The 13,529-nt window shown below is 38.4% G+C and overlaps 1 protein-coding gene across 2 annotated transcripts in view; it reads left to right on the plus strand.

Moving 5' to 3' along the window:
- The window catches only part of atrn (attractin), a 148,039-nt gene that overhangs the window by 50,474 nt on the left and 84,036 nt on the right, over positions 1–13,529 (plus strand). For both annotated transcript variants that reach the window (XM_088002895.1, XM_088002896.1), the window contains exons 20-24: positions 619–712; positions 1,682–1,734; positions 4,969–5,063; positions 7,708–7,786; positions 8,217–8,374. In XM_088002895.1, the coding sequence (XP_087859021.1) occupies positions 619–712; positions 1,682–1,734; positions 4,969–5,063; positions 7,708–7,786; positions 8,217–8,374 (479 nt within the window). The remainder of the gene's footprint in view (positions 1–618; positions 713–1,681; positions 1,735–4,968; positions 5,064–7,707; positions 7,787–8,216; positions 8,375–13,529) is intronic.

Below are 13,529 nucleotides of genomic sequence, written 5' to 3' on the forward strand. Positions count from 1 at the left end.
AATAACTTGTTGGGTGTTTTAAGGTCATCACACACCTTCAAGGTTCCAATTTTATTTTACTATACAACAATACACGCTTGAACTACAATACACAGCACTCTTAAATATAAATGAAAAGCTTAAAGCGTTGCTGTCCAAAGCTGCCAAATTAACTGAACCAGAAGAGTTTTATTTTCCATAGTTTACATTTTTTCCCCTCCCTTTGTCGAGGCTGAGCAAAAACAGACTCATTTTCAGACCTTAATTCCTCTAGTGGTAGCTTCTGCTAACTGAAGAGTTTGTTGCGTTAACCCTAAAGCGCTAATCATAAACATTGGTTCTGCTAATGCTAAAGTAATTAGCAACCAAGAATTTAGGGGAAGCTAAGTGCGCTAAATGCTTTCAAAGTTAGCAAAAAAGCTACAGAGCTAAACAGAAAATTAGCTTTACCGTTAAAATGAAAAATGCATTTGTAGATCTGTGTCTCATTGTTGAAATCTATCCTATAGAATGAATTTTGAGTGTTTGAAGTACTGAAGTGAAATGTTTCCCAATACACACCAGACGTACTCTTCGTTAGTAAATGTTATTTCAGAAAAAATGGAGCCCTCGTCGTGACTCTTCCTGTTTTTCCTCCAGCCTGTAAGTGTAACGGCCATGCCAGCATGTGCAACCCCAGCAACGGGAAATGCTTCTGCACCACCAAAGGCATCAAAGGAGATCGATGCCACATGTGAGTTTCACTTCTGCTTCTCATGTCGTTTTATACCTTAAAACCACAATATTACTACATCATATTTCCTTTATATGTTTATATTTTTCTGTCTGATAGACGTCGTGTTTTTTTGAACACCCTTTCTGCGCTGTGCAGTGTTTGTTTTAGGAAGCAGGATTTGAGTTTCACAAGGCTCTGTAGTTAACGTGACATTTGTCAAAATATTCATTCCGACTCCTTGAGGTTTTCACAAAAACAATCCATATGTGTTCGATTGGGATTCTGTTATAGACACTGAATGGCTGATAAGTGGAATAAAAAGTAGATTTGCAGAAAAAAATAATTCTATAAAGAAATTAAATTCCTATTCCTGGGAAAATCTAGTTTAGTTTGCCCTTTTTTGTGAAATTGTATTTTGAATAATTCAGTAATTTTTCTGTCTTTAAGAAAAGGCAGGCACATCTAATACTATAATTAGTATTAGATGTGATTTAAAAAAATACTTCAGCATTTAAAAAGCAGCAGATTGTCTCCTCCTAATACATGACTCCTTCAAAGTCATGTATTACTTTTAGAATGAAAGTAATACATACAATAGGTGGGATCTAAACTATCCCACCTAAATATTAATGAGCCTTAAAGACTCCTTAGTCTGTCCTGAATTCTTCTGATCATTTTCTGCCTTTTATTGTCCGTCTGGCCTTTATGATTATAGGACTTTGGAGAAACCCATTAAAACCTCCAGATAATGACTGGATGAATGGCATTCAGTATGAAAACGAGGCCGTATTTGTCCTGTTTCTGCGGGAAAATGTTTCCCGTTCGTTTCCTCTCGGGTTCATTGTTCCCCTGTCCACCAGTATTGTGATGTTAATTCAGCAGACAGAAAAATCAACCCTCCTTTCTGTTCTCCTTTTGTTTCATTCGCTCCATGCTAACCACCCACCTCCCATTTCGGCTCACCTTTTCTCCACCTTTGTTTTTAAGGTGTGAAGTGGAGAGCCGTTACCAAGGCAACCCCCTCAAAGGGACATGCTACTGTAAGTGTAACTCCTATTATTACCAAATCCTGAAAAAAAAAAAAAAATCTGTCTTATTCAAGTCAATGCAAAGTGAGTCTTATAGCGAAAATGACAGAGGATGATAGATAGAGGAGACTGTGGAGAAAAACAATGAAGTATAGATATGATGGAAATAAATAATTTTTTTATTTTATATATTTATTCCATTTTAATGATTGATCATTTTAACTATATATTACTGTCATTTTTGTTATTTTAGGTTATTATTTAGTAACCACTTTAAATGTTTTGTATTTATTTATACAAAATACAAAACATTAAGAAATGTTTGTTTTGTATTATTAATTTTGCATTAATTACAAAACATTTCTTAATGTTTCATTATTAATTTAGTTTAAGAATAAATAGGTTGTTTTATCTTATTGTCATCTTATTTATTTTAGGTTATTTTTCCATTTTAATTGATTTTTTTTTCATTTTGTTAATTATACACATATAAATTATAATTTGACATTTTTAAATTAATTACGTATAATATCATTCATAATCAGTGCAATTATATTTTTCTAAAAGAAAAATAGGAATGTATTTATTTCCTTTGGCAATTTTATTTATTTTTTTTATGTTTATTTGGCTACCTGTTTGTTTTTTGGTCAGGTCCACACTCTTGCACATTAGATTTTACAGAACAGGACTGGTTGTTTGTTGTTTTTTCCCCTCTCTCCACAGCAATCCTGTTGAAAAAGAATATGGTGATTTCACGGTTTTGGACAGGACTGCAATGTGATTTAGAAAGCTGTCAGAGATTAATGAACAGGAGTTTCTGTTATCAGTGGAATTAAAACTAAGTGCTGAAGCAATTCCCCGGACTGATTGGCAAGTCAATGAAAGTTTGAATTCCCCATCTTCCCCTTCTCCTGCTGTGAACGTTCATCACCTTTCTTTTTTTTTTTTTTTTTTGTGTGCCATTTTTAGACTCACCAGAGCGGGAACAACAAAGACATTAATTGGTTAGTTAAACAGCAGATAATGAAACGGCAGTCGTTTTGATTATCCAGCTTAGTGATCGGTTTAATGATTTAATTTAAAATGAAGTTCTTTGAGTTTTCTTCGGGTTGGGTCGCGCCTTGTGCAGTTTAGCGTCTGGTTACACTGTAGATGTGCTGCCTCTTAGTGGGAGAGACTTATATTATCACAGCAGATATTAAGCACATGTTACCAGAAGCATTTTTAAGTAGTATTAGGTTGCACCCTAAAATTCATTGCCTTACAAACATACACAGACTCCCCTTGAGTTAATACTTTGCAAAAAGATGTTTTTCTACCATTATAAATCAACTTTGCCTTTTTTTGTTTGCAAAATAAGTAAAAATGCTGTCAAATTTAATTTAGTGTCAATTCTCAATTATATTAATGTCTGGACTTTGACTAGGCCATTCTGATAAATAAATTCTTTTACCAGAGCATTTCCACGATGGTAACACAGTTGCGGCATCATGAGATTTCAACTGCGTCTTATTTAGGGGGGTGAATACAAATGCTCATCACATGTTGCTGTTTTACTTTTTTCTGTAAGAGAAAATGGGAAATATTTCAGCTCAGTGGAGGACTTGGTAACTATTTTTAGCATTGCTAACATATTTACACACATCTATTGCTGCATTTCCATTACAAATGTATGTAAATCTTTGTCTGTATTCTCCTAATGTCGAAAAAAACACAAGTTCTCAGTTGTGACGTTTCCATTAAATAAGACATTAAATTAAAGTCGCACGTGAATAAGCTTGTTCACGCCATAAATAATTAAAAATCATGGCAGCAACAAATGTAAGCGGTTAAATGAAATATATTCATGCATTCATATGGTAGAGACTACGTATGCAGCATTTTGGGAAAATTGTATGGATTCAACACGCTGGAATGTAAGTTTTTATGAACTGTGATGCTGTGAGAGCTCTGATGGACCAGCACCACCTCGTCTATAAATAAAACAAAAATCAAAACAAGATCCTCCATCTACTTCCTGTCTTCTTCGTAGTTTCTACCAGCAGTAACATCAGGCTGTTGGTCACATGACCCCTGTGGTTCAAAAAACGTATTTCCATTGCAGTTTTACAAAATGCATCCATTTCGATGCGGGTGAAAACCCACCTCCTTCTTGTACAAAATAATTTTTTTCTTTTGAAATTGCCTTGTTTTCATTAAGCAAATTTATTTTCATGATTTTGATTTGAGCAATTCTGTGGTTAATGGAAACGCAGCTGCTGTCTCCTTGAACGCTTTCTGATAATGACTCGGGCTGCATCATCTGGTCGATACGTTCTCACTTCTGGAGGTTAGCTGTTGAAATTGTAACTTTTTCACCCACTAAAACACACAACGCGACGGTTACAAGTTGAGATTAAAAGTCTTATTGCAAAGACCGGGGACATTGTTTGGTGGTGTAAATTTTAAATATGATTATTTTTCTGTCTCAGTGATCAGAACTGAAGTCAATCAGCTGATAAACCAGTATGGAGACACAACAGCTCATATATCAGGAGCTTTTTATTTCTTTTGCTGCTTCCCAGATCAACCTTTGGACATTGAGTTGTGGCAGCAGAATTTCTCCTCAGAGGTTTTACCAGACTGAGGATAGATGTATTTCTCTGTGGTAATTGTTATTTTTCTTCAAAGGTTGGGGCAGGACGAGAAGCATCCTCTCTCTATATATATATATATATATATATATATATATTATATATATATATATATATATATATATATATATATATATATATATATATATATATATATATATATATATTTTTTTTTTTTTTTTCTTCTTTTTTCTTTCTTCTTTTTTCCTTTTTTTTAGAACAGCAGCTGGCGCGGCTACACACTAACAAAGAAAATGGCTTTTCCTGTGCCAGTCAATAAAGCTGAAGAAAGGCTGGGAAATTGAATTCTCGGTTTCTAGATCATGACGAATAAAGTCCAGAGAAAAGTGTAAAACAAAAAGGAAACCTTTGCGATTTTTTGTTGTTTTTTTGGGTTACTCGTTGACTGTTGTTTTGATGCTGTAATGGTTTCATGACCTTTTATCACAGGACAAACACACACACAAAAATAAACATTCTGGTGGGGGAAAAAATAAAAAATAAAAGTGGAGAAATAATGGGGATCATTTCCCGCCCGGAGCGCTGTCTGAAAGCATGTTACCGGGCGACCTTCAAGCCAGACTTATTCGCCTGTTTTGGCCTCTCTCTCCAGACACGCTCCTCATCGACTACCAGTTCACCTTCAGCCTGTCACAGGAGGACGACCGCTACTACACCGCCATCAACTTTGTGGCCACACCTGAGGAGGTATGTCAGGCAGAAAACGCCCCGCTGTCATGGCAGCTGTCCACTTGCTAAGAATAAATATATTGAGTTAACCACCACATGACCGAGGTGCTTTATTTTCTGATTACAGTAGTCATGTGTCCCCTACTGCTGCTCCTCTAACATGTTTCTTTGGCATTACCTGAAGTGAGTCAATGAATGCTCAAGAGTGGAAAGAAACAAAGATTTCTGCTTTTATAAAACTCCTTAGGATCAATTAACATTAACATTTATCAGCACCATGCAACAACACTTACTTTCTCTGAGGACAGTAAGATTGAACTTAGTATTTTAGTTTAAAAAATATTAAATAGGGTAACCCTAACCCATGCGTAAAACCCTTTGCACATCGTTAGCATGGTTAGCCTTAAACACAACAAAAAACCAGAGATGGTGACCAACAAAGTTTGGGTGGAGTCATTTGTCGAACTTTTAGCAGGAGCTCCAGCAAAATGTAGTCCTCCATTGCTGTTTTCTGTCTCTGATGTTCTTAGGAGAAGACCTTTTTGGATGCAACTCTTTTAGTTTAAAAGACTGCAAATACAACCCAGCCCAAAGCCCTTGAAGCTTCAATAACTTTAACAAGACTGTAGATGATAGGCCAACAAAGTAGTTGGTTTATCATCAACTACTTTGTAAAGTAGAAGGAAAATAACGCCTGTTTTCATAGACTTGGCAAATAGAAATCTAAAAAGTGTGGTGTGAATATGTTTTCAGAACCCCTCAAAGCTCCGCCCACACAGGAGCACTGTTTTCATTTCAAAAACACCAACCTGTAATGTCATTTTTTTTACTCCCCCTGACCTGAAAGTGGTGCCGAACATGGAGTATGGCAAGTGTATAAAGCCTCCAAATGTCATTAGCATTGGTTAGCCATAAACACAACAGAAAATTAAAAATGACCCAAAGACCTAACAAAGTGCGGGCAGTCTTGTTTTAGTACTTGATCCACCAGCTCCTGATGGTAATCCTCCATTATTGTTATGTATTGTGTCTGTGATACGTTTAGGGTTAGAGGTCAAGTTACGAGTTAAGCTAACATGTTAGCTTTATCACAAAAAATGCTTTTGCTGTCAACACTAATACACAAGAGTGAAATTTTCACTTCGTAGCCTGTTTTAGGAAATATTGTTTTTGATCCCCTAAAACGCCGTTTCCATGTGAACAAATGATTTAAAACCTTCCTATTCTAGAAAAACAAGCTCTCTTGTGGGCGGGGCCTCAGTCAATTCTTTACGAGCCAAGTTTAGCTGCTACTCCAGCTGCAGGGGTTTTTGCGTGTGTCTCTTAAACCTTTACACATTTAGATACCCACTTTCCCATCACATCCTTTACAATCCAAAGTGCTGCTTTGGCTCTGTTTTCCTAATAAATACCATGATCACCTACTGTACGAACCGTGTTTTATAGCCCAAGAAGTAGAACCTTAGGATGACAAAACATGCTGGATATTTCTGATATCTTATTAAGACATGAGGGTTTATTAAATACCCGCCTTGAACAGATTGACCTGTGAATCGAAGTGATGTCTTATCATCCCGTCGCAGTCACACAGCTGTTTTCTCAGCAAACAAAAGCTCGTCCACTTGCGTTTATTCGCCAGGAGCATCTGGAACTGAAAGTGAAATGAAAGCGTCTGATGAAACGTTCCAGATGTTTTTTCTCCCCTGATGAAGCTTTTACCAGAGTGTTGCAACGGCGGAAATGTAATCCATTTGTCATCTGAGCAGGAGCAGAGATAATTACCTTCATGCAGGAAGTGGTAACGGCTTGTCTGACTTAACTTCATCTGGAAGATTAGGAAAGAATCCAATTTAAATGCTTGTTCTTGCTTTTAATAAAGTGTGATTTGGAATTAAGTTTTGCATCTAAAACAAGTGAGTAAGACCTACTGTCAAATAAATGTGCAATATATTGTTTGGTAGAGCTAAAGGTGTGTTGTAGGGGTGCACTGATGGCCCTCATTTAAAAAAAAATATATTCTAAAAGTTGGATCAGAAATCAATCCAATCAATCGCAAAGGTTTAAAAATCTTCCACATACTTAAAAAAAACAACAACAAAAAAAAACAATTGAAGTTTGTGGTAATAAAGTGACAGCATGTTTAAAAGTTTTAAAGGTTGGATCATTTTGTAGCTGCTGCTGAAAAGTGCTAGCTTTCAGTCTTCTTTCCTCAGTAACAACATCCAAACCGAAGAGTGACATAGTAGTGCTTGGTGTGGTGCATTCACTGATTGCATTTTAGTTTTTTTCTTCTCAAACTGAGCAGTCAACCAGCACAACTCGGTCTCTCTCTGCACATCTCCAGTCATGTCGTCTTCAAAAACAATATAATACACAGAGTTTGGAGTTATTAAATGAATTTATCTTCTGTTACCTGTGCCGTTTGCTCTTATTCACAAGTGTATTTGTGATGCTGCAGCGTGAATAAAATCTCTACTCCGCTTTCTGACCTGCGACTTTGAGTTTCTCAGTACCTAATGAAATCAAATCTAGCCTTTCCTCACTGGCTTTTGCTTCTCTTACAAGTATTTTTGTTGTTTGTTGTTGTTGTTTTTTTTGGAGACAAATTAAAAGCAGTGATGTTGCTGCTGGTATAATTGCTGTGTTTCCGCTCTCCCCACAGCCAAACCGCGATCTGGACGTGTTCATAAACGCCTCCAAGAACTTCAACCTGAACATTACCTGGGCGACCAGCTTCACAGGTACGTTTCTGTGCCACAGGAAACACACCTAGCAACAAGCAGCTGCTTCACACGTCCAGCTGAAAGCGAATATTTCTTCCATTTACTTCCAAGGAAGAAAAATGAAGTTTAAAATATTGTCTTGTTGGCTTTTTTGACTTTAAATTATGAATAACTTTGGCTTAAAAAGTAGACAAAAAGAGGTTGCTACTTAAAGGGTATTTTTGTAGTTTCTACAATATTTTCTTACTATGTTGAGGTAAACTGTTCTGCTTTTTATTAATATTTTTAGAATTCCTATAGTGTTCTGTTTGGTTCTTTTCTTTCCTACTACACCAACTTTCACTCCTTTTTTTTCTTTAAATTGTCGACTCAACATGGCTTCCTTTCCTGCCTTCTTCCCTTCATCCATTATGACACTTTTTTTTTTATTTTTTATTCTGTTTTCCAGCAGGCACCCAGACCGGAGAGGAGATTCCCATCATCTCACGGTGTAACATCAAGGAATTCAAAGACAGTTTTTCCAACGAGAACTTTGATTTCCGCAACAGTCCGAACATAACTTTCTTCGTCTACGTCAGCAACTTCACCTGGCCCATTAAGATCCAAGTGAGTTTCTTTCAACCTTTGCCGAAAGACAATCCTTGGGAAACTCTTAACTTTTTTTTTCAGTTATTCAGTTGAATACAGAAAAGACTAAACGGGGAACGACATTTAGTTTGTATTACAGCACTGTTATTATTAGTGCTGCGAATTGATTGAAAAATGTAATCATGCTCTAGCACTTTGATTCATCATAAAAATGCATGTTTTCAATAAACGTTTGGGAAAAATGTTCAGTCGTCTCAAGCTGGTCAGGTCAGTTCTTCATGTTCAGGACGGTTTAAAAGAAGTCATTTTGTTTCAAACGTAATTTAGAAATGCTAACTATTAACTGGTTGCTCTTCAGTGGGAGGATAATTCATTGTTGCAGTGAATAGGTTACACTTTAGCTTGGTGTTATCTAAATGTCTATCTTTTTTTTAAAGTGAAATTTCCCGCTGAGCGCACCAGTCCGAGTCTCCTCGCTCATTTTTTCACTCGCGCTTGCAACTCTCCATTTCTTTTTTTTTTAAGGTTTTATTGGCTCTACTAGCCTTTATTTGATAGTTAATTGACAGGAAAGTGGGAAATGAGAGAAGGGGAAGACATGCGGCAAAGGTCGCCAGGTCAGGAATCGAACCTGCAACGGCCACGTCGAGGACTAAGGCCTCCATATGTGGGTTGTGCTTAACCCCTGCACCACCACAGCACCCCACGTGACTCACCATTTCTGACCGCAGTACGCAGTACAAGACCGTGTAAAACGCTGCTTTCAACTAAGTAACCATCTGCAAGAGAGAGGCTTTTAGGTCAATGTAGGTAACGCCATTAATATGAATTATGTAATATTACCACATTAAGCTTTTTAGATCAATTGCATGCATTCATATGTTAATATTTATAGGCCTAATAATTATTAATGTGGTTAGGATTGTTTCTTTGATTATGTTTTCGTTCTGTTAGCCATTCTTGGTGGCCCTGCTTTTTTCCCCCCACTTCATCCTCTCTACATGGAGGGTGTCCATGCTTTGTTAAAAGGTCTTAATGTATCTTAAAGTAAGGCCTTAAAATGTCTTAAATTCCCATAAAATAAGTTGGCCGTTTATTATTCACAGGTCTTAATTGTTGCGGTAGGACTAGTTAACTTCATATATTTTGTGTAGTTTTCTTGTTTCTCACTGGACTTTACTGCTGCGTAAAACTTTGAGTCATGCTAGCTGTCAACACATTTTCTAACTAGCTAGTGTAAAGCCACCTAGACTTTTTACATCCATCATGGTTGAGTGCAAATTTATTGCTGGCTGTCTGGACGATGCTCATCTTAGCCATTGGCTCACTTCCATTGCCATTCCTTACAATTTCTTTATTTATTTGCGATTTTCTTTTGTGCATTTCTGTTGCCGTGCAGGTCTTAAATTCCTTTCAAAGTGTTGGTGAAACCTGCAGAAACCCTTGTATAGTTGGCATATCGGTAATATTTTTTCTCCTGAACCAGAGGTGCAGTGTTTTCATTTTTAATTGGTCATGAGGCAGAGTAGGGGTCAGCATCCGCTCACTTGTAGGCGGAAAGCTGTTTGGCCCAGATACGACCGAGGCTCGTTGCTTGCAGCCGTCAAAAAGTCAAACTTGCGACTTAAGTATAACCACTGGGGAGGCTTTCTCTAAATCAGCTTTACATATATCAAAATCCTAAAAGTTATTTTTCTCATTTCTCAAAAGTTTTAGGTCTAAGTGAGACGTTGGAGGCTGTCCTGAAAATGTGTCCAGTGTGGAGGAGCTGCTGCTCCTTCAGAGCAGAGTGTGTGTGCTGGACTGGTTGATGTTTGCTTCCTGGCAGCTGCAGTGAATGAGACCCTTCATCTGCTGTCCTGCTAGCCGCCAGCGTGTGTTTATGTGGCTTTGCTACAATCAGTGCTGAACTCAGGGAAGCGCTGATGGAGAGAAAACAGTCTTTCATCAGCGCTGTAGCTGTTGTGATGTTTAGTAAATCAAAGGCTCCTTGTTTTTTTTATTATTATTTGTCGCTAACATTTACTGTGTGAATAAACTTGAGAAGCGTACTGTCGGCGTCACACAGTAAAGCAAAACCTCTGTCCCAAAATATCCAGACATCTTCCTTTCTTCTACCTGTACTTCATTTCCTTCCTTTCTTTTTTCTTCCTTTCTTCTTTTCTTACATTCCTTTTTCTTACTTCCTTCATACCATTCTTCCTTAATTCTTTCATACCCTGCTTCCTTCCTTCCCTGCTTCCTTTGTTTCTTCTTTCCTTTGTTTCTTCCTTTTAACTTCCTTCCTTCTACCTGGACTTCATTTCCTTTCTTTTGTTCCTTCATTTCTTCCATCTTTTGTTTGTTCATTCTTTCCTTATTTTCATACTTTCCTCTGTTTTTTTTCTTATTACTTCTTTCCTACCTTTCTTGCCTTCCTCATTCTTTTCTTCCTTTTTACTTCCTTCCTTCTACCTGTACTTCATTTCCTTTTTTCCCTAGAGTTGAGTTCAGAGCTGGTATCAGGTCATTCCAGAAGCTTTATGCTTTTCATAGTAGGTTTGATGTTTAAGATATTTTCTCTGTTAAAAATAAATATCAATACAGTCTAAGGTAAATATGAAAAACTCAGACTTGACGAGTTTTAGCCTCACAGATCATAAGACAATATAAACGGTTCTTTGTTTAGCTGTGATGCTGAGGATTGTTCCCATGTGGTTCTGATCTGGGCTCTGAATGTCGACCCGGTTAGCGTTTGCAGGCTTGCATGGTGTGGTGGGAGAGAGAGGCGCTCCCGGCAGTCCGTCCCAGCAGCGTTCCACCCGGAACAGCTCTGAGTGATGTGACTGGTCACACCGTGCAGACCCCCTCTGCCTGACCCGGGGGGGTGAGGGGGGGGCAGAAACCACAATCCTGCCACCATCTTCTATGCTCAGCTGTGCAGTGTGAGAGGATTTCAGGTCTTTCTCAGCTTCAGAACCTCAGGTGGTCCACGTCGCCGCCCCGCTGCATTTCCTCCTCTCATCCTGCTCTGATCCACTTCATCTCCTGTCTTACTGGGTGGGATCATGTAGAAGATCACCCCCCTGTTTCTGAAACCAAAAGAGCACAGGACTTTTTCACCCAGCACTGAGGTAAACCTCTTCACCTCTCCTCCTCCTTGCGCCGCCGCTCGTCTCAAACCACTTTCCACCGCTTACTAATGGTCCTCCATTTCCTCCTCTCTGCTCCTCTTGCCTTCACTGACCTGCTGCTGGACTTTTTGCGCGTGTGATCGTAGGTGGCGGGTGCCTCCGGCGCAGATCGGAAAAGTGGCGGACCGAGAAGGAGTGAAGGGCAAAGTGGAATGTTAAGTTGAAACACATGCTGCATTCAGAGACGGCCGCGTGTGGAAAGCCAGAGCCCCACTCTCTAGGCTTCTAACACAACTCTGCTTACTTCCTCACACACCGACTCCGTCCACCTTCACATTCTCGGAAGTCGGAAGAATCGCAGCTCATGCGTTTTTCAGTTTTGCGACCAAACCACCTGCCAGTTCCATTAAACCACTGGCATTTGTCACGAAAAATACGTTCTTTGTTTCGCCCGCCCTGACACCAAAAGATGAGATTGAAATCTTTCATGTCATCATCGTCTGTGTCGAGCAAATCGGATCATGAAAACAAAATCAATTGCGGTGAAATTAGTCAGCCAAGAGTTCCCCAAACCCCTTGACTCTGTTTTTTTTCCCTCTTCCCCCACTCCTGATGAAGAATAGATCTGAATTTAATGATGTTTGTAATTAAACACAAATCCCAGACTAATTACATTAAAGAGCTGTGATCCTCCTGTTCTTTGCCTTGGTGAACATGTCATGATATGGTGGAGATTAGAACAGCCTCCTAATTTGATGCCCCGCTGCGGAGGAGCAGCAGTAGCTGCAGCGATGGGCTGGCTGGGCTCCACTCTGTGGAGCTGTGGAGTGTTTATCTGGGCTGCCTGTGGACGCCTGGTGCTTCACAGCAATCTGAGAGGAGGGGCAACAGGAGTGGAGGCTTTGTCAGTGTGCAGCAGAGAGAGAGTAAAGCTAGGTCATAATTTGAGGAAAGAAAAAATAGCACTGGTAAAAACAAATGTGTGTATATTTATATACATGTATACAGAGTTTCCCCCAGAAAATCCCGGTGTTCTTGGCGCCATCAGTCTGGCTTAATTTGTCTTTACTATCACTGTTACTAGTGTATTAAAAAAAAACAAAAAAAAAACATATTTAAAATAAATAAATGACACTTGGCCTGTGGGGTGGCAGGTAAAGCCTGGTGGCCCGCCAGGCTTATAATACACTGGAGGAAACCCTGCTATATATATATATATATATATATATATATATATATATATATATATATATATATATATATATATATATATATATATAATCATGAATTTGCAGAAGGTATGCCTTTACGGCACATTCCTCATTTCAAAAAGGCCTCTGATGCTTTCAGATCCGGCATGTTCGATGGACGTTCGATGCTTAAAGAAACAAAGCAGAACGTTTGCTGAGCTCTGTTTAGCTTTCCTGTTATCTGCAGAAAATGGGTAACTCTCTCACTTCCTTTCTCTCAGTGGTTTCCTTTTCAAATAGCTTCTTAAATGTCCTTTCACTGCTAACTACCTAGTTAGCTGTGCTAACCTGAAGCTCTAATCGTGAACATTAATTCCTCTAACGCTGCCCTGTTGACTTCCTTATTGTCTTCCTCTTATTTGTTTCTCCTTTCCTTTTACTTCTCCTTCCTTTCATCTCTTCCTATTGCTCTTCGCTTCTTACTTTGTCTCGCCTTCTTTACTTGTTTTATTTTGACTATATTTTCCTTACCTGTGTCCTTTCCTTCCTCCTGCTCTCTCTCTTCCTTGTGACCTTCATCCCTAATCTCTTTACTTTTTACCCATCTCACTTTACTACTTACTCTTTCCTTGTTTTGTGTGTCCTTTTCTTTCACCTATTCCTTGTGTCTTGTCTGATGCAGAAACATCTGAATCAAATTCATAATAAAAGTTTGTATTTTATACATTTTAAACTGAACATAAATGAGTTAGAACTCTAGAAAATTGAGCCTTGAAAAGATTTCACATGAAAAAGGTGTGGAAATCTTGGACAAGATTGTTTGCAGTTAAATCACTGCCATAATTCATTAATAGTCACTGGCACATAACA

This window comes from Poecilia mexicana, unplaced genomic scaffold (genome assembly GCF_051168715.1).
Source record: "Poecilia mexicana isolate PSO_F unplaced genomic scaffold, ASM5116871v1 scaffold_22, whole genome shotgun sequence".
In the NCBI taxonomy this organism is placed as follows: Eukaryota; Metazoa; Chordata; class Actinopteri; order Cyprinodontiformes; family Poeciliidae; genus Poecilia; species Poecilia mexicana.